The sequence below is a fragment of the Lepisosteus oculatus genome, chromosome 21 (assembly GCF_040954835.1).
Source record: "Lepisosteus oculatus isolate fLepOcu1 chromosome 21, fLepOcu1.hap2, whole genome shotgun sequence".
Taxonomy (NCBI): domain Eukaryota; kingdom Metazoa; phylum Chordata; class Actinopteri; order Semionotiformes; family Lepisosteidae; genus Lepisosteus; species Lepisosteus oculatus.
The window spans coordinates 694,802-713,969 of NC_090716.1; the positions used below are offsets into that span (position 1 = coordinate 694,802).

The 19,168-nt window shown below is 55.9% G+C and overlaps 1 protein-coding gene across 6 annotated transcripts in view; it reads left to right on the plus strand.

The window, feature by feature from the left end:
• Window positions 1-19,168, plus strand: part of dagla (diacylglycerol lipase, alpha) — a 92,662-nt gene that overhangs the window by 68,038 nt on the left and 5,456 nt on the right. For all 6 annotated transcript variants that reach the window (XR_011182886.1, XR_011182887.1, XR_011182888.1 and 3 more), the window contains 8 exons: window positions 6,686-6,763; window positions 7,656-7,736; window positions 7,826-7,968; window positions 8,523-8,591; window positions 8,957-9,029; window positions 9,265-9,464; window positions 9,967-10,096; window positions 18,201-18,364. Coding sequence is in view for 3 of the 6 variants with exons in the window: in XM_069181541.1 (XP_069037642.1) it covers window positions 6,686-6,763; window positions 7,656-7,736; window positions 7,826-7,968; window positions 8,523-8,591; window positions 8,957-9,029; window positions 9,265-9,464; window positions 9,967-10,096; window positions 18,201-18,364 (938 nt within the window). In the remaining 3 variants the exon portion in view is untranslated. The remainder of the gene's footprint in view (window positions 1-6,685; window positions 6,764-7,655; window positions 7,737-7,825; window positions 7,969-8,522; window positions 8,592-8,956; window positions 9,030-9,264; window positions 9,465-9,966; window positions 10,097-18,200; window positions 18,365-19,168) is intronic.

Consider the following 19,168-nt stretch of genomic DNA (forward strand, 5'->3'; position numbering starts at 1 on the left):
CCTCACTGACACTGACAGACACCCTCACTGACAGACACCCTCACTGACAGACACCCTCACTGACAGACACCCTCAGTGACAGACACCCTCAGTGACACTGACAGACACCCTCAGTGACACTGACAGACACCCTCACTGACAGATACCCTCACTGACAGACACCCTCACTGACAGACACCCTCACTGAGACAGACAGACACCCTCACTGACACTGACAGACACCCTCACTGACAGACACCCTCACTGACACTGACAGACACCCTCACTGACACAGACAGACTCACTGACACTGACAGACACCCTCACTGACACAGACAGACACCCTCACTGAGACAGACAGACACCCTCACTGACACTGACAGACACCCTCACTGACACAGACAGACACCCTCACTGACACAGACAGACACCCTCACTGACACAGACAGACACCCTCACTGACAGACACCCTCACTGACACAGACAGACACCCCCACTGACACAGACAGACACCCTCACTGACAGACACCCTCAGTGACACAGACAGACACCCTCACTGACAGACACCCTCACTGACACTGACAGACACCCTCACTGACAGACACCCCCACTGACACAGACAGACACCCTCACTGACACAGACAGACACCCTCACTGACACTGACAGACACCCTCACTGACAGACACCCCCACTGACACAGACAGACACCCTCACTGACAGACACCCTCACTGACAGACACCCTCACTGACACAGACAGACACCCTCACTGACACTGACAGACACCCTCACTGACAGACACCCTCACTGACAGACACCCTCACTGACACAGACAGACACCCTCACTGACAGACACCCTCACTGACACTGACAGACACCCTCACTGACACTGACAGACACCCTCACTGACACTGACAGACACCCTCACTGACAGACACCCTCACTGACACTGACAGACACCCTCACTGACACTGACAGACACCCTCACTGACAGACACCCTCACTGACACTGACAGACACCCTCACTGACACAGACAGACACCCTCACTGACACAGACAGACACCCTCACTGACAGACACCCTCACTGACACTGACAGACACCCTCACTGACAGACACCCTCACTGACACTGACAGACACCCTCACTGACACTGACAGACACCCTCACTGACACTGACAGACACCCTCACTGACAGACACCCTCACTGACACAGACAGACTCACTGACACTGACAGACACCCTCACTGACACAGACAGACTCACTGACACTGACAGACTCACTGACACAGACAGACACCCTCACTGACAGACACCCTCACTGACAGACACCCTCACTGACACTGACAGACACCCTCACTGACACTGACAGACACCCTCACTGACACAGACACCCTCACTGACAGACACCCTCACTGACAGACACCCTCACTGACAGACACCCTCACTGACACAGACAGACACCCTCACTGACAGACACCCTCACTGAGACAGACAGACACCCTCACTGACAGACACCCTCACTGAGACAGACAGACACCCTCACTGAGACAGACAGACACCCTCACTGACACAGACAGACACCCTCACTGACACAGACAGACTCACTGACACTGACAGACACCCTCACTGACACAGACAGACACCCTCACTGACAGACACCCTCACTGAGACAGACAGAAACCCTCACTGACAGACACCCTCACTGACACTGACAGACACCCTCACTGACACAGACAGACTCACTGACACTGACAGACACCCTCACTGACACAGACAGACACCCTCACTGACACAGACAGACACCCTCACTGACAGACACCCTCACTGACACAGACAGACACCCTCACTGACACAGACAGACACCCTCACTGACAGACACCCCCACTGACACAGACAGACACCCTCACTGACAGACACCCTCACTGACAGACACCCTCACTGACAGACACCCTCACTGACACTGACAGACACCCTCACTGACCGACACCCTCACTGACCGACACCCTCACTGACCGACACCCTCAGTGACACTGACAGACACCCTCACTGACAGACACCCTCACTGACACAGACAGACACCCTCACTGACACAGACAGACACCCTCAGTGACACTGACAGACACCCTCACTGACAGACACCCTCACTGACACAGACAGACACCCTCACTGACACAGACAGACACCCCCACTGACACAGACAGACACCCTCACTGACCGACACCCCCACTGACACAGACAGACACCCTCACTGACAGACACCCTCACTGACAGACACCCTCACTGACACAGACAGACACCCTCACTGACAGACACCCTCACTGACAGACACCCTCACTGACAGACACCCTCACTGACACTGACAGACACCCTCACTGACACTGACAGACACCCTCACTGACAGACACCCCCACTGACACAGACAGACACCCTCACTGACAGACACCCTCACTGACAGACACCCTCACTGACAGACACCCTCACTGACACAGACAGACACCCCCACTGACAGACACCCCCACTGACAGACACCCCCACTGACAGACACCCTCACTGACAGACACCCTCACTGACAGACACCCTCACTGACAGACACCCTCACTGACACAGACAGACACCCTCACTGACAGACACCCTCACTGACACAGACAGACACCCTCACTGACACTGACAGACACCCTCACTGACAGACACCCTCAGTGACACAGACAGACACCCTCACTGACAGACACCCTCACTGACAGACACCCTCACTGACACTGACAGACACCCTCACTGACACAGACAGACACCCTCACTGACACAGACAGACACCCTCACTGACACTGACAGACACCCTCACTGACACTGACAGACACCCTCACTGACAGACACCCTCACTGACACAGACAGACTCACTGACACTGACAGACACCCTCACTGACACTGACAGACACCCTCACTGACACTGACAGACACCCTCACTGACAGACACCCTCACTGACACTGACAGACACCCTCACTGACACTGACAGACACCCTCACTGACACTGACAGACACCCTCACTGACAGACACCCTCACTGACAGACACCCTCACTGACAGACACCCTCACTGACACAGACGGACACCCTCACTGACAGACACCCTCACTGACACAGACAGACACCCTCACTGACAGACACCCTCACTGAGACAGACAGACACCCTCACTGACACAGACAGACTCACTGACACTGACAGACACCCTCACTGACACAGACAGACACCCTCACTGACAGACACCCTCACTGAGACAGACAGACACCCTCACTGACACTGACAGACACCCTCACTGACACAGACAGACTCACTGACACTGACAGACACCCTCACTGACACAGACAGACACCCTCACTGACACAGACAGACACCCTCACTGACAGACACCCTCACTGACACAGACAGACACCCTCACTGACACAGACAGACACCCTCACTGACACAGACAGACACCCTCACTGACAGACACCCCCACTGACACAGACAGACACCCTCACTGACAGACACCCTCACTGACAGACACCCTCACTGACACTGACAGACACCCTCACTGACACTGACAGACACCCTCACTGACCGACACCCTCACTGACCGACACCCTCACTGACCGACACCCTCACTGACCGACACCCTCAGTGACACTGACAGACACCCTCACTGACAGACACCCTCACTGACACAGACAGACACCCTCACTGACACTGACAGACACCCTCACTGACAGACACCCTCACTGACACAGACAGACACCCTCACTGACACAGACAGACACCCCCACTGACACAGACAGACACCCTCACTGACCGACACCCTCACTGACCGACACCCCCACTGACACAGACAGACACCCTCACTGACAGACACCCTCACTGACAGACACCCTCACTGACACAGACAGACACCCTCACTGACAGACACCCTCACTGACAGACACCCTCACTGACAGACACCCTCACTGACACTGACAGACACCCTCACTGACAGACACCCCCACTGACACAGACAGACACCCTCACTGACAGACACCCTCACTGACACAGACAGACACCCTCACTGACACAGACAGACACCCTCACTGACAGACACCCTCACTGACAGACACCCTCACTGACAGACACCCTCACTGACACTGACAGACACCCTCACTGACACTGACAGACACCCTCACTGACACAGACAGACACCCTCACTGACAGACACCCTCACTGACACTGACAGACACCCCCACTGACACAGACAGACACCCCCACTGACACAGACAGACACCCTCACTGACACTGACAGACACCCTCACTGACAGACACCCTCAGTGACACTGACAGACACCCTCACTGACAGACACCCTCACTGACACTGACAGACACCCTCACTGACAGACACCCTCACTGACACTGACAGACACCCTCACTGACAGACACCCTCACTGACAGACACCCTCAGTGACACTGACAGACACCCTCAGTGACACTGACAGACACCCTCACTGACACTGACAGACACCCTCACTGACACTGACAGACACCCTCACTGACACTGACAGACACCCTCACTGACAGACACCCTCACTGACACTGACAGACACCCTCACTGACAGACACCCTCAGTGACACTGACAGACACCCTCACTGACAGACACCCTCACTGACACTGACAGACACCCTCACTGACACTGACAGACACCCTCACTGACACAGACAGACACCCTCACTGACAGACACCCTCACTGACACTGACAGACACCCCCACTGACACAGACAGACACCCCCACTGACACAGACAGACACCCTCACTGACACTGACAGACACCCTCACTGACAGACACCCTCACTGACAGACACCCTCAGTGACACTGACAGACACCCTCACTGACAGACACCCTCACTGACACTGACAGACACCCTCACTGACAGACACCCTCACTGACACTGACAGACACCCTCACTGACAGACACCCTCACTGACAGACACCCTCACTGACACTGACAGACACCCTCACTGACACTGACAGACACCCTCACTGACACTGACAGACACCCTCACTGACAGACACCCTCACTGACACAGACAGACACCCCCACTGACAGACACCCTCACTGACAGACACCCTCACTGACAGACACCCTCACTGACACTGACAGACACCCTCACTGACACAGACAGACACCCTCACTGACACTGACAGACACCCTCACTGACAGACACCCCCACTGACAGACACCCCCACTGACACAGACAGACACCCTCACTGACAGACACCCTCACTGACAGACACCCTCACTGACAGACACCCCCACTGACACAGACAGACACCCCCACTGACACAGACAGACACCCTCACTGACAGACACCCTCAGTGACACTGACAGACACCCTCACTGACAGACACCCTCACTGACACTGACAGACACCCCCACTGACAGACACCCCCACTGACACAGACAGACACCCTCACTGACAGACACCCTCACTGACAGACACCCTCACTGACACTGACAGACACCCTCACTGACACAGACAGACACCCTCACTGACACTGACAGACACCCTCACTGACAGACACCCCCACTGACACAGACAGACACCCTCACTGACAGACACCCTCACTGACAGACACCCTCACTGACAGACACCCTCACTGACACTGACAGACACCCCCACTGACACAGACAGACACCCCCACTGACACAGACAGACACCCCCACTGACACAGACAGACACCCTCACTGACACTGACAGACACCCTCACTGACAGACACCCCCACTGACAGACACCCCCACTGACACAGACAGACACCCTCACTGACAGACACCCTCACTGACAGACACCCTCACTGACACTGACAGACACCCTCACTGACACAGACAGACACCCTCACTGACACTGACAGACACCCTCACTGACAGACACCCCCACTGACACAGACAGACACCCTCACTGACACTGACAGACACCCCCACTGACACAGACAGACACCCCCACTGACACAGACAGACACCCCCACTGACACTGACAGACACCCTCACTGACAGACACCCCCACTGACAGACACCCCCACTGACAGACACCCCCACTGACAGACACCCCCACTGACACAGACAGACACCCTCACTGACAGACACCCTCACTGACAGACACCCTCACTGACAGACACCCCCACTGACAGACACCTCCACTGACACAGACAGACACCCTCACTGACAGACACCCTCACTGACAGACACCCTCACTGACACTGACAGACACCCTCACTGACACAGACAGACACCCTCACTGACACTGACAGACACCCTCACTGACAGACACCCCCACTGACACAGACAGACACCCTCACTGACAGACACCCTCAGTGACACTGACAGACACCCTCACTGACAGACACCCTCACTGACACTGACAGACACCCCCACTGACACAGACAGACACCCTCACTGACAGACACCCTCAGTGACACTGACAGACACCCTCACTGACAGACACCCTCACTGACACAGACAGACACCCTCACTGACACAGACAGACACCCTCACTGACACAGACAGACACCCTCACTGACAGACACCCTCAGTGACACTGACAGACACCCTCACTGACAGACACCCTCACTGACACAGACAGACACCCTCACTGACACAGACAGACACCCTCACTGACAGACACTGTAACCCCTCTCTCTCTCTTGGCCTCAGGATGCGCTGACTGACCTTGCAGGCGATGCTGAGAGGCTCCCAGTCGAACGTCAGCACGGCACCTGGCTGGGACACAAGGTGGGGATCGGTCAGCCCGAGTTTGTCCACTGCTTAAGATTCAGGCCTTGTGATCGGGAGGGTCCCAGGTTCGAGTACCTCCTGACTCTGCCTCTGTCCTCCCTGAGTGAATCACTAGACCTCCATGTTTCCCCTCTGTGTGTCTGTATTAACCCCTCTCTCTCTCAGTGTTAATGTACTGGAGTGTCCAGTCAGTGTGTGTGTATTAACCCCTCTCTCTCAGTGCAGTGTTAATGTACTGGAGTGTCCAGTCAGTGTGTCTGTATTAACCCCTCTCTCTCAGTGCAGTGTTAATGTACTGGAGTGTCCAATCAGTGTGTCTGTATTAACCCCTCTCTCTCAGTGCAGTGTTAATGTACTGGAGTGTCCAGTCAGTGTGTCTGTATTAACCCTTCTCTCTCAGTGCAGTGTTAATGTACTGGAGTGTCCAGTCAGTGTGTCTGTATGAACCCCTCTCTCTCAGTGCAGTGTTCATGTACTGGAGTGTCCAGTCAGTGTGTCTGTATGAACCCCTCTCTCTCTCAGTGCAGTGTTCATGTACTGGAGTGTCCAGTCAGTGTGTCTGTATTAACCCCTCTCTCTCAGTGCAGTGTTAATGTACTGGAGTGTCCTGTCAGTGTGTCTGTATTAACCCTTCTCTCTCAGTGCAGTGTTAATGTACTGGAGTGTCCAGTCAGTGTGGCTGTATTAACCCCTCTCTCTCAGTGCAGTGTTAATGTACTGGAGTGTCCAGTCAGTGTGTCTGTATGAACCCCTCTCTCTCTCAGTGCAGTGTTAATGTACTGGAGTGTCCAGTCAGTGTGTCTGTATTAACCCTTCTCTCTCAGTGCAGTGTTAATGTACTGGAGTGCCCAGTCAGTGTCTGTAGTAACAGCTGTCTCTGTCTCTCTAGGGGATGGTGTACTCAGCAGAGTACATTAAGAAGAAGCTGGAGACAGAAATGATTTTGTCCCAGGCGTTCGGCAGAGATCTGGTACTGCGTGTGAGAGAGTGTGTGTTTGTCTCGCTGCGCGCTGCTCTTTCTGGTGTGCTGAAGGGCCTGTCTCTGCTGTGTGTCGGCAGGTCAGGGGGACGAGGCACTATGGCCTTGTGGTCGTTGGTCACTCTCTGGGCGCAGGAACGGCAGCCATCCTCTCCTTCCTGCTGCGGCCCCAGTATCCCACGCTGCACTGCTACTCCTACTCTCCGCCCGGGGGGCTGCTCAGGTGGGGTCAGCGTATGGGGCTCTTGTACTGACATAGAGTGAGAGGGACCAGGGACGGGCTGAGACAGACTGGGGACGGGCTGAGACAGACTAGGGACAGACAAAGTAAAATAGGGAGTGAGAAACAAACTGGGGAGGGACAGTGAGAGAGAGAGACGGCGCGACAGACTTGGGAGAGTTAGACTGGGGATGCACAGAGACAGGGAGGGAGAGACAGACTGGGGACAGACTGAGAGAGAGAGAGACTGGAGATGGACAGGGAGAGAGAGACAGACTGGGGACAGACAGAGAGAGAGACTGGAGATGGACAGGGAGAGAGAGACAGACTGGGGACAGAGAGACAGTGAGAGAGACAGACTGGGGACAGACTGAGAGAGAGAGAGACTGGAGATGGATAGGGAGAGAGAGACAGACTGGGGACAGAGAGACAGTGAGAGAGAGACAGACTGGGGACAGACTGAGAGAGTGAGAGATTGGAGATGGACAGGGAAAGAGAGACAGACTGGGGACAGAGGCATGTCTGTCACCGTGCTCACCTGTCTCTCTGCCTCGCAGTGAGGATGCGATGGAGTACTCGAAGGAGTTTGTCACCTCAGTGGTTCTGGGGAAGGATCTGGTACCCAGGTCAGTGCCACAGTGCCAGTCTCCCTGTGTGTGTCTGTGGGCAGGTGTGAGTGTGAGTGTGAGTGTGAGTGTGAGTGTGAGTGTGAGTGTGAGTGTGAGTGTGAGTGTGAGTGTGAGTGTGAGTGTGAGTGTGAGTGTGAGTGTGAGTGTGAGTGTGAGTGTGAGTGTGAGTGTGAGTGTGAGTGTGAGTGTGAGTGTGTTCACCTGTGTTTGCTGTGTGTCTGTGGGTAGGTGTGTGTATGTGTGTCTGTGCGCAGGTGTGTGTATGTGTGTCTGTGCGCAGGTGTCAATGGGCAGGTGTGTGTGCGCAGGTGTCTATGGGGAGAGGTGTGTGTGTTCACCTGTGCTTGCTCTCTGCCCGACAGGATCGGCCTCTCTCAGCTGGAGGGGTTCCGTCGCCACCTGCTGGAGGTCCTGCAGAAAAGCAACAAGCCAAAGGTGGGCAGTGTTCTGTTGTTGCAGAGTCGCTGCAGTATGTTGAGCAGTTCGCTTCCGGCACGGTGTTGTCAGTGTGAGGTCACGGCCCCGGCAGGAGAGTCGCACTCGGTGTGTGTTTGCTGGGAGAGCTCCGTGTGGCGTGTGTTTAGCGTGTGTAATGCGTTTAGCGTGTCTGTCTTGCAATGTGCAGGCTGCTCTGACAGTCTCCCTCTCTGCTCCTCTCTCCTTTGCTCAGTGGAGGATTATAATGGGGGGCACAAAGTGTATCCCCAAGTCGGAGCTGCCCAACGATGATGACCCCACGGTGACCTCTGTCCCCAGCTCCGGGCAGTGGCTCCACCCCAGCGATCTCAGCATTGCGCTGTCCGCCAGCACCCCGCTGTACCCCCCCGGCCGTATCATCCACGTCGTGCACAACCACCCCCCGGAGAGCTGGTGAGGACAGAGGGGTCACAGCGGGAGAGGTCACTGAGCTGCTAGTCCGTGACTGATCACTGGGTCTCCTCCCGTCAGACTGAAGAGACTCAGTTCCTCCAGCCTGTCAGTGTGGGACACTCCCTTCAGACTAAAGAGACTCAGTTCCTCCAGCCTGTCAGTGTGGGACAGTCCCTTCAGACTAAAGAGACTCAGTTCTTCCAGTCTGTCAGTGTGGGACACTCCCTTCAGACTAAAGAGACTTAGTTCCTCCAGCCTGTCAGTGTGGGACACTCCCTTCAGACTGAAGAGACTCAGTTCCCTCAGTGTGGGACACTCCCTTCCGACTGAAGAGACAGGCTCACTTAGACTATGACAGGAGATCACACACTGTATTAGTATTATTATTATTATTATTATTATTATTATGAGTGAACCTGTCTCTCTTTCTCTCCCTCTGCAGGAGTAGTGAACCTGTCTCTCTCCCTCTGCAGCAGCAGTGAACCTGTCTCTCTCTCCGCAGGTGCTGTGGCCAGGAGGACCCCACCTACTCTGCGCTGTGGGGTGATAACCGGGCGTTCGACGAGGTCATCATCTCTCCCGCCATGCTGAACGAGCACCTGCCACACGTCGTGATGGAGGGACTCTACAAGGTGGGGGCAGCTGGCTGGGGTGGGGGGGCTGGGGCGGGGGGGGCAGTAGTTTCCCCTGGACAGAGTCCTGCTGTGGTCCTGGCTTGTCCTGGTGCCGCGGATCAGACTGCTGGCTGTACCTGTCAGCCGGGTGGTCATTGTGCGGTCAGTGATGAGGAGGAGGAGGGGGAGACGATGGAAGTAGCGCTCGGACCTGAGGTCGAGTGTCTCGCTGGCCATGACTGGACCGTGCCGGACCCTGCCGGACCCTGCTTGGCTCGGAAGAACTCAGCTGAGTGGTCTTGACCGGACCTTCTTGGCTCAGAAGGACTCTGCTGGACTCTGTTGTGTGGTGGACCAGATGGTGGGAGTTTTAGTTTTTAATCACAGCTGCAGTGGTTTTAGTTCTGCGTGTGTCTGCGAGAGTCTGCGAGAGTCTGCGAGAGTCTGCGAGAGTCTGCGAGAGTCTGCGTGGGTCTGCGTGGGTCTGCGAGAGTGTGCGTGGGTCTGCGTGGGTCTGCGTGGGTCTGCGAGAGTCTGCGAGAGTCTGCGTGGGTCTGCGTGGATCTGCGTGGGTCTGCGAGAGTCTGCGAGGGTCTGCGAGGGTCTGCGAGGGTCTGCGAGAGTCTGCGAGGGTCTGCGAGAGTCTGCGTGGGTCTGCGAGGGTCTGCGAGGGTCTGCGAGAGTCTGCGTGGGTCTGCGTGGGTCTGCGTGAGTCTGCGAGAGTCTGCGTGCGTCTGCGTGCGTCTGCGTGCGTCTGCGAGGGTCTGCGAGGGTCTGCGAGAGTCTGCGAGAGTCTGCGAGAGTCTGCGAGAGTCTGCGAGAGTCTGCGTGGGTCTGCGTGGGTCTGCGTGGGTCTGCGTGGGTCTGCGTGGGTCTGCGTGGGTCATTAGTCAGTGTCTCTGCCCCTGTCTGTGGGTCTGAGTGTCAGCCTGTCTGTGGGTCTGTCTGTCTCTCCGTGGGTCTGTCCATAGGTCCATCTGTCTGTCTGTGGCCTGAGTGTCCGTCTGTCTGTCTGAGTGTTGTGTGTCTGACGCCGCGTGCTGATCTCTCTACAGGTGATGGAGGTGTTCTTACTGGAAACCAGTGCTTCCAGTACAGAGCAGAGAGAGGCAGAGTGTGTGGTACCAGAGTCTGTGTGTGACACGGGTTCGACTGGCCCAGACAGCTGCTCCCCCACTGCAGCCCAAAGAGACCCTGTGGCCTTCAGCAGCTGAGAGCAGCTCTCTCGAACCCTGGACCCCTGGGATCCCCCGCGCTGCCCGGCCCCCTGGCTTCACTTTACTACAATCCCCCCCCCCCACCTCCCCGCGGGATCAGACCTTCGGGATCTCTGGGACCTCTGGCTCACACCTGTCAGATCCCAGCTGAGCCCGCGTCCTCGCCCCGCAGGCTGCTGGACCTCCAGGACCCGAGAGCACAGAGAGCAGCCCTCTGAGCCACAGACGCTCTGAGTCCGTCTCCAGTCTGCCCCCCAGGGGACCTGTGTGCTGCCCCCTGTCTCCCCCCCCCTACCCCCCGCCTCTCCTTCTGCCTCTCTCTCTCCTCCCTCTTGTCTCTCTCTCTCTCCCCCCTGCCTGTCTCTCTCTCTGTCCCCCCTGCCTGTCTCTCTCTCTCCTTCCTCCTGTCTCTCACCCCCCACCCCCCGCCTCTCCTTCTGCCTCTCTCTCTCTCCTCTCTCCTGTCTCTCTCTCCTCCCTCCTGTCTCTCTCTCTCCCTCCTGTCTCTCTCCCCCTCCTGCCTACCTGTCGCTCTCTCCCTCCTGCCCGTCTCTCTCTCTCCCCCGCCTGTCAATTCAATTTTTTAGTTCAAGGTGCTTTATTAGTATGAATCAGTGTTGTCAAAGCAAATAAAACTAATAAAATTAAAGTGAAACAAAAATAAAAGTTAAATAAAATCTAAAGACATATTACAGACATTTACAACAAAGACATGTCATAAAATATTGACATATACTGTAGGCGGATGGAGCATTACTGGGAGACAGACTCACTGTTCCTCAGGCTGTCTCTCTCTCTCTCCCTCCCCTCCTGTGACTGAGATCACACTGGACAGTCCCTGAGAGACACTGTGTCTCTTAATGTTTCTACTTGTAACATCTGCCTGCTGTCAATAATAAAGCTGTTGGAGTCTGTCCTCTGTTCCTCGTTCTGTCGGTCTGGGTTTGAGTCCTGATCCGATGACGTCCCGCACTGAAGCTCGACTTCCCTTCAGTCACAACAGCGCGACTTCTCTACGGGCCTGGTCTTGCTGGGACCCAGGGGCTGTGGCACTGGTCTCAGTCTGATCCGGGTGCTGTGGTACTGGTCTCGCTGTGATCAGTCCTGCAGTATGTATGTGTATAGATAGGCTTATAAGGTCTGCAGTGAGAGTCTGTCCAGGTGTGTGAGAGTCTGTCCAGGTGTGTACAGACAGGGTCTGCAGTGAGAGTCTGTCCAGGTGTGTACAGACAGGGTCTGCAGTGAGAGTCTGTCCAGGTGTGTGAGAGACTGTCCAGGTGTGAACAGACAGGGTCTGCAGTCAGAGGCTGTCCAGGTGTGTGAGAGTCTGTCCAGGTGTGAACAGACAGGGTCTGCAGTGAGAGTCTGTCCAGGTGTGTGAGAGGCTGTCCAGGTGTGTACAGTCAGGGTCTGCAGTGAGAGTCTGTCCAGGTGTGTGAGAGGCTGTCCAGGTGTGTACAGACAAGGTCTGCAGTGAGAGTCTGTCCTGGTGTGTACAGACAGGGTCTGTAGTGAGAGTCTGTCCAGGTGTGTGAGAGGCTGTCCAGGTGTGTACAGACAGGGTCTGCAGTGAGAGGCTGTCCAGGTGTGTGAGAGTCTGTCCAGGTGTGTACAGACAGGGTCTGCAGTGAGAGGCTGTCCAGGTGTGAACAGACAGGGTCTGCAGTGAGAGGCTGTCCAGGTGTGAACAGACAGGGTCTGCAGTGAGAGGCTGTCCAGGTGTGTGAGAGTCTGTCCAGGTGTGTACAGACAGGGTCTGCAGTGAGAGTCTGTCCAGGTGTGTACAGACAGGGTCTGCAGTGAGAGGCTGTCCAGGTGTGTGAGAGGCTGTCCAGGTGTGTACAGACAGGGTCTGCAGTGAGAGTCTGTCCAGGTGTGTGAGAGGCTGTCCAGGTGTGTACAGACAGGGTCTGCAGTGAGAGTCTGTCCAGGTGTGTGAGAGGCTGTCCAGGTGTGTACAGACAGGGTCTGCAGTGAGAGTCTGTCCAGGTGTGTGAGAGGCTGTCCAGGTGTGTACAGACAAGGTCTGCAGTGAGAGTCTGTCCAGGTGTGAACAGACAGGGTCTGCAGTGAGAGTCTGTCCAGGTGTGTGAGAGTCTGTCCAGGTGTGTACAGACAGGGTCTGCAGTGAGAGTCTGTCCAGGTGTGTACAGACAGGGTCTGCAGTGAGAGGCTGTCCAGGTGTGTGAGAGGCTGTCCAGGTGTGTACAGACAGGGTCTGCAGTGAGAGTCTGTCCAGGTGTGTGAGAGGCTGTCCAGGTGTGTACAGACAGGGTCTGCAGTGAGAGGCTGTCCAGGTGTGTGAGAGGCTGTCCAGGTGTGTACAGACAGGGTCTGCAGTGAGAGTCTGTCCAGGTGTGTGAGAGGCTGTCCAGGTGTGTACAGACAGGGTCTGCAGTGAGAGTCTGTCCAGGTGTGTGAGAGGCTGTCCAGGTGTGTACAGACAAGGTCTGCAGTGAGAGTCTGTCCTGGTGTGTACAGACAGGGTCTGTAGTGAGAGTCTGTCCAGGTGTGTGAGAGGCTGTCCAGGTGTGAACAGACAGGGTCTGCAGTGAGAGTCTGTCCAGGTGTGTGAGAGGCTGTCCAGGTGTGAACAGACAGGGTCTGCAGTGAGAGTCTGTCCAGGTGTGTGAGAGTCTGTCCAGGTGTGTACAGACAGGGTCTGCAGTGAGAGTCTGTCCAGGTGTGTACAGACAGGGTCTGCAGTGAGAGGCTGTCCAGGTGTGTGAGAGGCTGTCCAGGTGTGTACAGACAGGGTCTGCAGTGAGAGTCTGTCCAGGTGTGTGAGAGGCTGTCCAGGTGTGTACAGACAGGGTCTGCAGTGAGAGTCTGTCCAGGTGTGTGAGAGGCTGTCCAGGTGTGTACAGACAGGGTCTGCAGTGAGAGTCTGTCCAGGTGTGTGAGAGGCTGTCCAGGTGTGTACAGACAAGGTCTGCAGTGAGAGTCTGTCCAGGTGTGAACAGACAGGGTCTGCAGTGAGAGTCTGTCCAGGTGTGTGAGAGTCTGTCCAGGTGTGTACAGACAGGGTCTGCAGTGAGAGTCTGTCCAGGTGTGTGAGAGGCTGTCCAGGTGTGTACAGACAAGGTCTGCAGTGAGAGTCTGTCCAGGTGTGAACAGACAGGGTCTGCAGTGAGAGTCTGTCCAGGTGTGTACAGACAGGGTCTGCAGTGAGAGTCTGTCCAGGTGTGTACAGACAGGGTCTGCAGTGAGAGGCTGTCCAGGTGTGTGAGAGGCTGTCCAGGTGTGTACAGACAGGGTCTGCAGTGAGAGTCTGTCCAGGTGTGTGAGAGGCTGTCCAGGTGTGTACAGACAGGGTCTGCAGTGAGAGGCTGTCCAGGTGTGTGAGAGGCTGTCCAGGTGTGTACAGACAGGGTCTGCAGTGAGAGTCTGTCCAGGTGTGTGAGAGGCTGTCCAGGTGTGTACAGACAGGGTCTGCAGTGAGAGTCTGTCCAGGTGTGTGAGAGGCTGTCCAGGTGTGTACAGACAAGGTCTGCAGTGAGAGTCTGTCCTGGTGTGTACAGACAGGGTCTGTAGTGAGAGTCTGTCCAGGTGTGTGAGAGGCTGTCCAGGTGTGTACAGACAGGGTCTGCAGTGAGAGGCTGTCCAGGTGTGTGAGAGTCTGTCCAGGTGTGTACAGACAGGGTCTGCAGTGAGAGTCTGTCCAGGTGTGTGAGAGGCTGTCCAGGTGTGAACAGACAGGGTCTGCAGTGAGAGTCTGTCCAGGTGTGTGAGAGGCTGTCCAGGTGTGAACAGACAGGGTCTGCAGTGAGAGTCTGTCCAGGTGTGTGAGAGTCTGTCCAGGTGTGTACAGACAGGGTCTGCAGTGAGAGTCTGTCCAGGTGTGTACAGACAGGGTCTGCAGTGAGAGGCTGTCCAGGTGTGTGAGAGGCTGTCCAGGTGTGTACAGACAGGGTCTGCAGTGAGAGTCTGTCCAGGTGTGTGAGAGGCTGTCCAGGTGTGTACAGACAGGGTCTGCAGTGAGAGTCTGTCCAGGTGTGTGAGAGGCTGTCCAGGTGTGTACAGACAGGGTCTGCAGTGAGAGTCTGTCCAGGTGTGTACAGACAGGGTCTGCAGTGAGAGGCTGTCCAGGTGTGTGAGAGGCTGTCCAGGTGTGTACAGACAGGGTCTGCAGTGAGAGTCTGTCCAGGTGTGTGAGAGGCTGTCCAGGTGTGTACAGACAAGGTCTGCAGTGAGAGTCTGTCCTGGTGTGTACAGACAGGGTCTGTAGTGAGAGTCTGTCCAGGTGTGTGAGAGGCTGTCCAGGTGTGTACAGACAGGGTCTGCAGTGAGAGGCTGTCCAGGTGTGTGAGAGTCTGTCCAGGTGTGTACAGACAGGGTCTGCAGTGAGAGTCTGTCCAGGTGTGTGAGAGGCTGTCCAGGTGTGAACAGACAGGGTCTGCAGTGAGAGTCTGTCCAGGTGTGTGAGAGGCTGTCCAGGTGTGAACAGACAGGGTCTGCAGTGAGAGTCTGTCCAGGTGTGTGAGAGTCTGTCCAGGTGTGTACAGACAGGGTCTGCAGTGAGAGTCTGTCCAGGTGTGTACAGACAGGGTCTGCAGTGAGAGTCTGTCCAGGTGTGTGAGAGGCTGTCCAGGTGTGTACAGACAAGGTCTGCAGTGAGAGTCTGTCCAGGTGTGTGAGAGTCTGTCCAGGTGTGTACAGACAGGGTCTGCAGTGAGAGGCTGTCCAGGTGTGTACAGACAGGGTCTGCAGTGAGAGTCTGTTCAGGTGTGTACAGACAGGGTCTGCAGTGAGAGTCTGTCCAGGTGTGTGAGAGGCTGTCCAGGTGTGTACAGACAGGGTCTGCAGTGAGAGTCTGTCCAGGTGTGTGAGAGGCTGTCCAGGTGTGTACAGACAGGGTCTGCAGTGAGAGTCTGTCCAGGTGTGTACAGACAGGGTCTGCAGTGAGAGGCTGTCCAGGTGTGTACAGACAGGGTCTGCAGTGAGAGTCTGTCCAGGTGTGTGAGAGGCTGTCCAGGTGTGTACAGACATGGTCTGCAGTGAGAGGCTGTCCAGGTGTGTACAGACAGGGTCTGCAGTGAGAGGCTGTCCAGGTGTGTACAGACAGGGTCTGCAGTGAGAGGCTGTCCAGGTGTGTGAGAGGCTGTCCAGGTGTGTACAGACATGGTCTGCAGTGAGAGTCTGTCCAGGTGTGTACAGACAGGGTCTGCAGTGAGAGTCTGTCCAGGTGTGTGAGAGTCTGCCCAGGTGTGTACAGACAGGGTCTGCAGTGAGAGTCTGTCCAGGTGTGTGAGAGTCTGTCCAGGTGTGTACAGACAGGGTCTGCAGTAAGAGTCTGTCCAGGTGTGTGAGAGTCTGTCCAGGTGTGAACAGACAGGGTCTGCAGTGAGAGTCTGTCCAGGTGTGTACAGACAGGGTCTGCAGTGAGAGTCTGTTCAGGTGTGTACAGACAGGGTCTGCAGTGAGTCTGTCCAGGTGTGTGAGAGGCTGTCCAGGTGTGTGAGAGGCTGTCCAGGTGTGTACAGACAGGGTCTGCAGTGAGAGGCTGTCCAGGTGTGTACAGACAGGGTCTGCAGTGAGAGTCTGTCCAGGTGTGTGAGAGGCTGTCCAGGTGTGTACAGACATGGTCTGCAGTGAGAGTCTGTCCAGGTGTGTGAGAGGCTGTCCAGGTGTGTACAGACAGGGTCTGCAGTGAGAGTCTGTCCAGGTGTGTACAGACAGGGTCTGCAGTGAGAGGCTGTCCAGGTGTGTACAGACAGGGTCTGCAGTGAGAGTCTGTCCAGGTGTGTGAGAGGCTGTCCAGGTGTGTACAGACATGGTCTGCAGTGAGAGGCTGTCCAGGTGTGTACAGACAGGGTCTGCAGTGAGAGGCTGTCCAGGTGTGTACAGACAGGGTCTGCAGTGAGAGGCTGTCCAGGTGTGTGAGAGGCTGTCCAGGTGTGTACAGACATGGTCTGCAGTGAGAGTCTGTCCAGGTGTGTACAGACAGGGTCTGCAGTGAGAGTCTGTCCAGGTGTGTGAGAGTCTGCCCAGGTGTGTACAGACAGGGTCTGCAGTGAGAGTCTGTCCAGGTGTGTGAGAGTCTGTCCAGGTGTGTACAGACAGGGTCTGCAGTAAGAGTCTGTCCAGGTGTGTGAGAGTCTGTCCAGGTGTGAACAGACAGGGTCTGCAGTGAGAGTCTGTCCAGGTGTGTACAGACAGGGTCTGCAGTGAGAGTCTGTTCAGGTGTGTACAGACAGGGTCTGCAGTGAGTCTGTCCAGGTGTGTGAGAGGCTGTCCAGGTGTGTGAGAGGCTGTCCAGGTGTGTACAGACAGGGTCTGCAGTGAGAGGCTGTCCAGGTGTGTACAGACAGGGTCTGCAGTGAGAGTCTGTCCAGGTGTGTGAGAGGCTGTCCAGGTGTGTACAGACATGGTCTGCAGTGAGAGTCTGTCCAGGTGTGTACAGACAGGGTCTGCAGTGAGAGTCTGTCCAGGTGTGTGAGAGTCTGTCCAGGTGTGTACAGACAGGGTCTGCAGTGAGAGTCTGTCCAGGTGTGTGAGAGGCTGTCCAGGTGTGTACAGACAGGGTCTGCAGTGAGAGTCTGTCCAGGTGTGTGAGAGGCTGTCCAGGTGTGTACAGACATGGTCTGCAGTGAGAGTCTGTCCAGGTGTGTACAGACAGGGTCTGCAGTGAGAGTCTGTCCAGGTGTGTGAGAGTCTGTCCAGGTGTGTACAGACAGGGTCTGCAGTGAGAGGCTGTCCAGGTGTGTACAGACAGGGTCTGCAGTGAGAGTCTGTCCAGGTGTGTACAGACAGGGTCTGCAGTGAGAGTCTGTCCAGGTGTGTACAGACAGGGTCTGCAGTAAGAGTCTGTCCAGGTGTGTACAGACAGGGTCTGCAGTGAGAGTCTGTCCAGGTACTGTGCTGTCCCCACTTTTTTTACTCTCTCACCCTCCCTCTCTCTCCAGGTGCTAGAGAACTATAATAAAGGGAAGACTGCACTCCTCTCTGCTGCCAAGATCATGGTGAGCCCCACTGAGGTTGACCTGAACCCCGAGATGACATTCCTGGGTCCCCCCAACTTGTCCGAACCATCATCCCCCCAGCAGCATCGTCGGAACAGCAGTGTTCGGTCAGTCTCTGTGTCTGCATAACATCTGCCCCTGTGTCTGTGGGTGCGTGTGCTCTACTCTCTGTTCTTCTGTCCTTGTGCCTGTCTGTCGGTCCATCGGTCTGCCTGCCTGCCTGCCTGTCTGTCTGTCGGTCTGCCTGCCTGCCTGTCGGTCTGCCTGCCTGCCTGCCTGTTTGTCTGTCGGTCCGTCTGTCTGTCTGTACGCTTGTTTGTCTGCCTGTCTGCCTGTCGGTCCGTCTGCCTGTCGGTCCGTCTGCCTGTCGGTCCGTCTGTACCCCAGTCTGTACCCATCTGTACCCCAGTCTGTACCCATCTGTACCCATCTGTACCCATCTGTACCCCAGTCTGTACCCCAGTCTGTACCCATCTGTACCCCAGTCTGTACCCCAGTCTGTACCCCAGTCTGTACTCCAGTCTGTACCCATCTGTACCCCAGTCTGTACCCCAGTCTGTACCCCAGTCTGTACCCATCTGTACCCATCTGTACCCCAGTCTGTACCCCAGTCTGTACCCCAGTCTGTACCCCAGTCTGCCTGCCAGTCTGTGCTCTTGGGCCGTCCCCAGCTGGTTTCGGGGTGACTCCAGGAGTGCCTGTGTATCTGTTTAACCATGTCTGTGTCTCCCATATCTCCCTCCCTGTGTATCTGTTTAACCATGTCTGTGTCTCCCATCTCTCCCTCCCTGTGTATCTGTTTAACCATGTCTGAATCTCCCATCTCTCCCTCCCTGTGTATCTGTTTAACCATGTCTGTGTCTCCCTCCCTGTGTATCTGTTTAACCATGTCTGAATCTCCCATCTCTCCT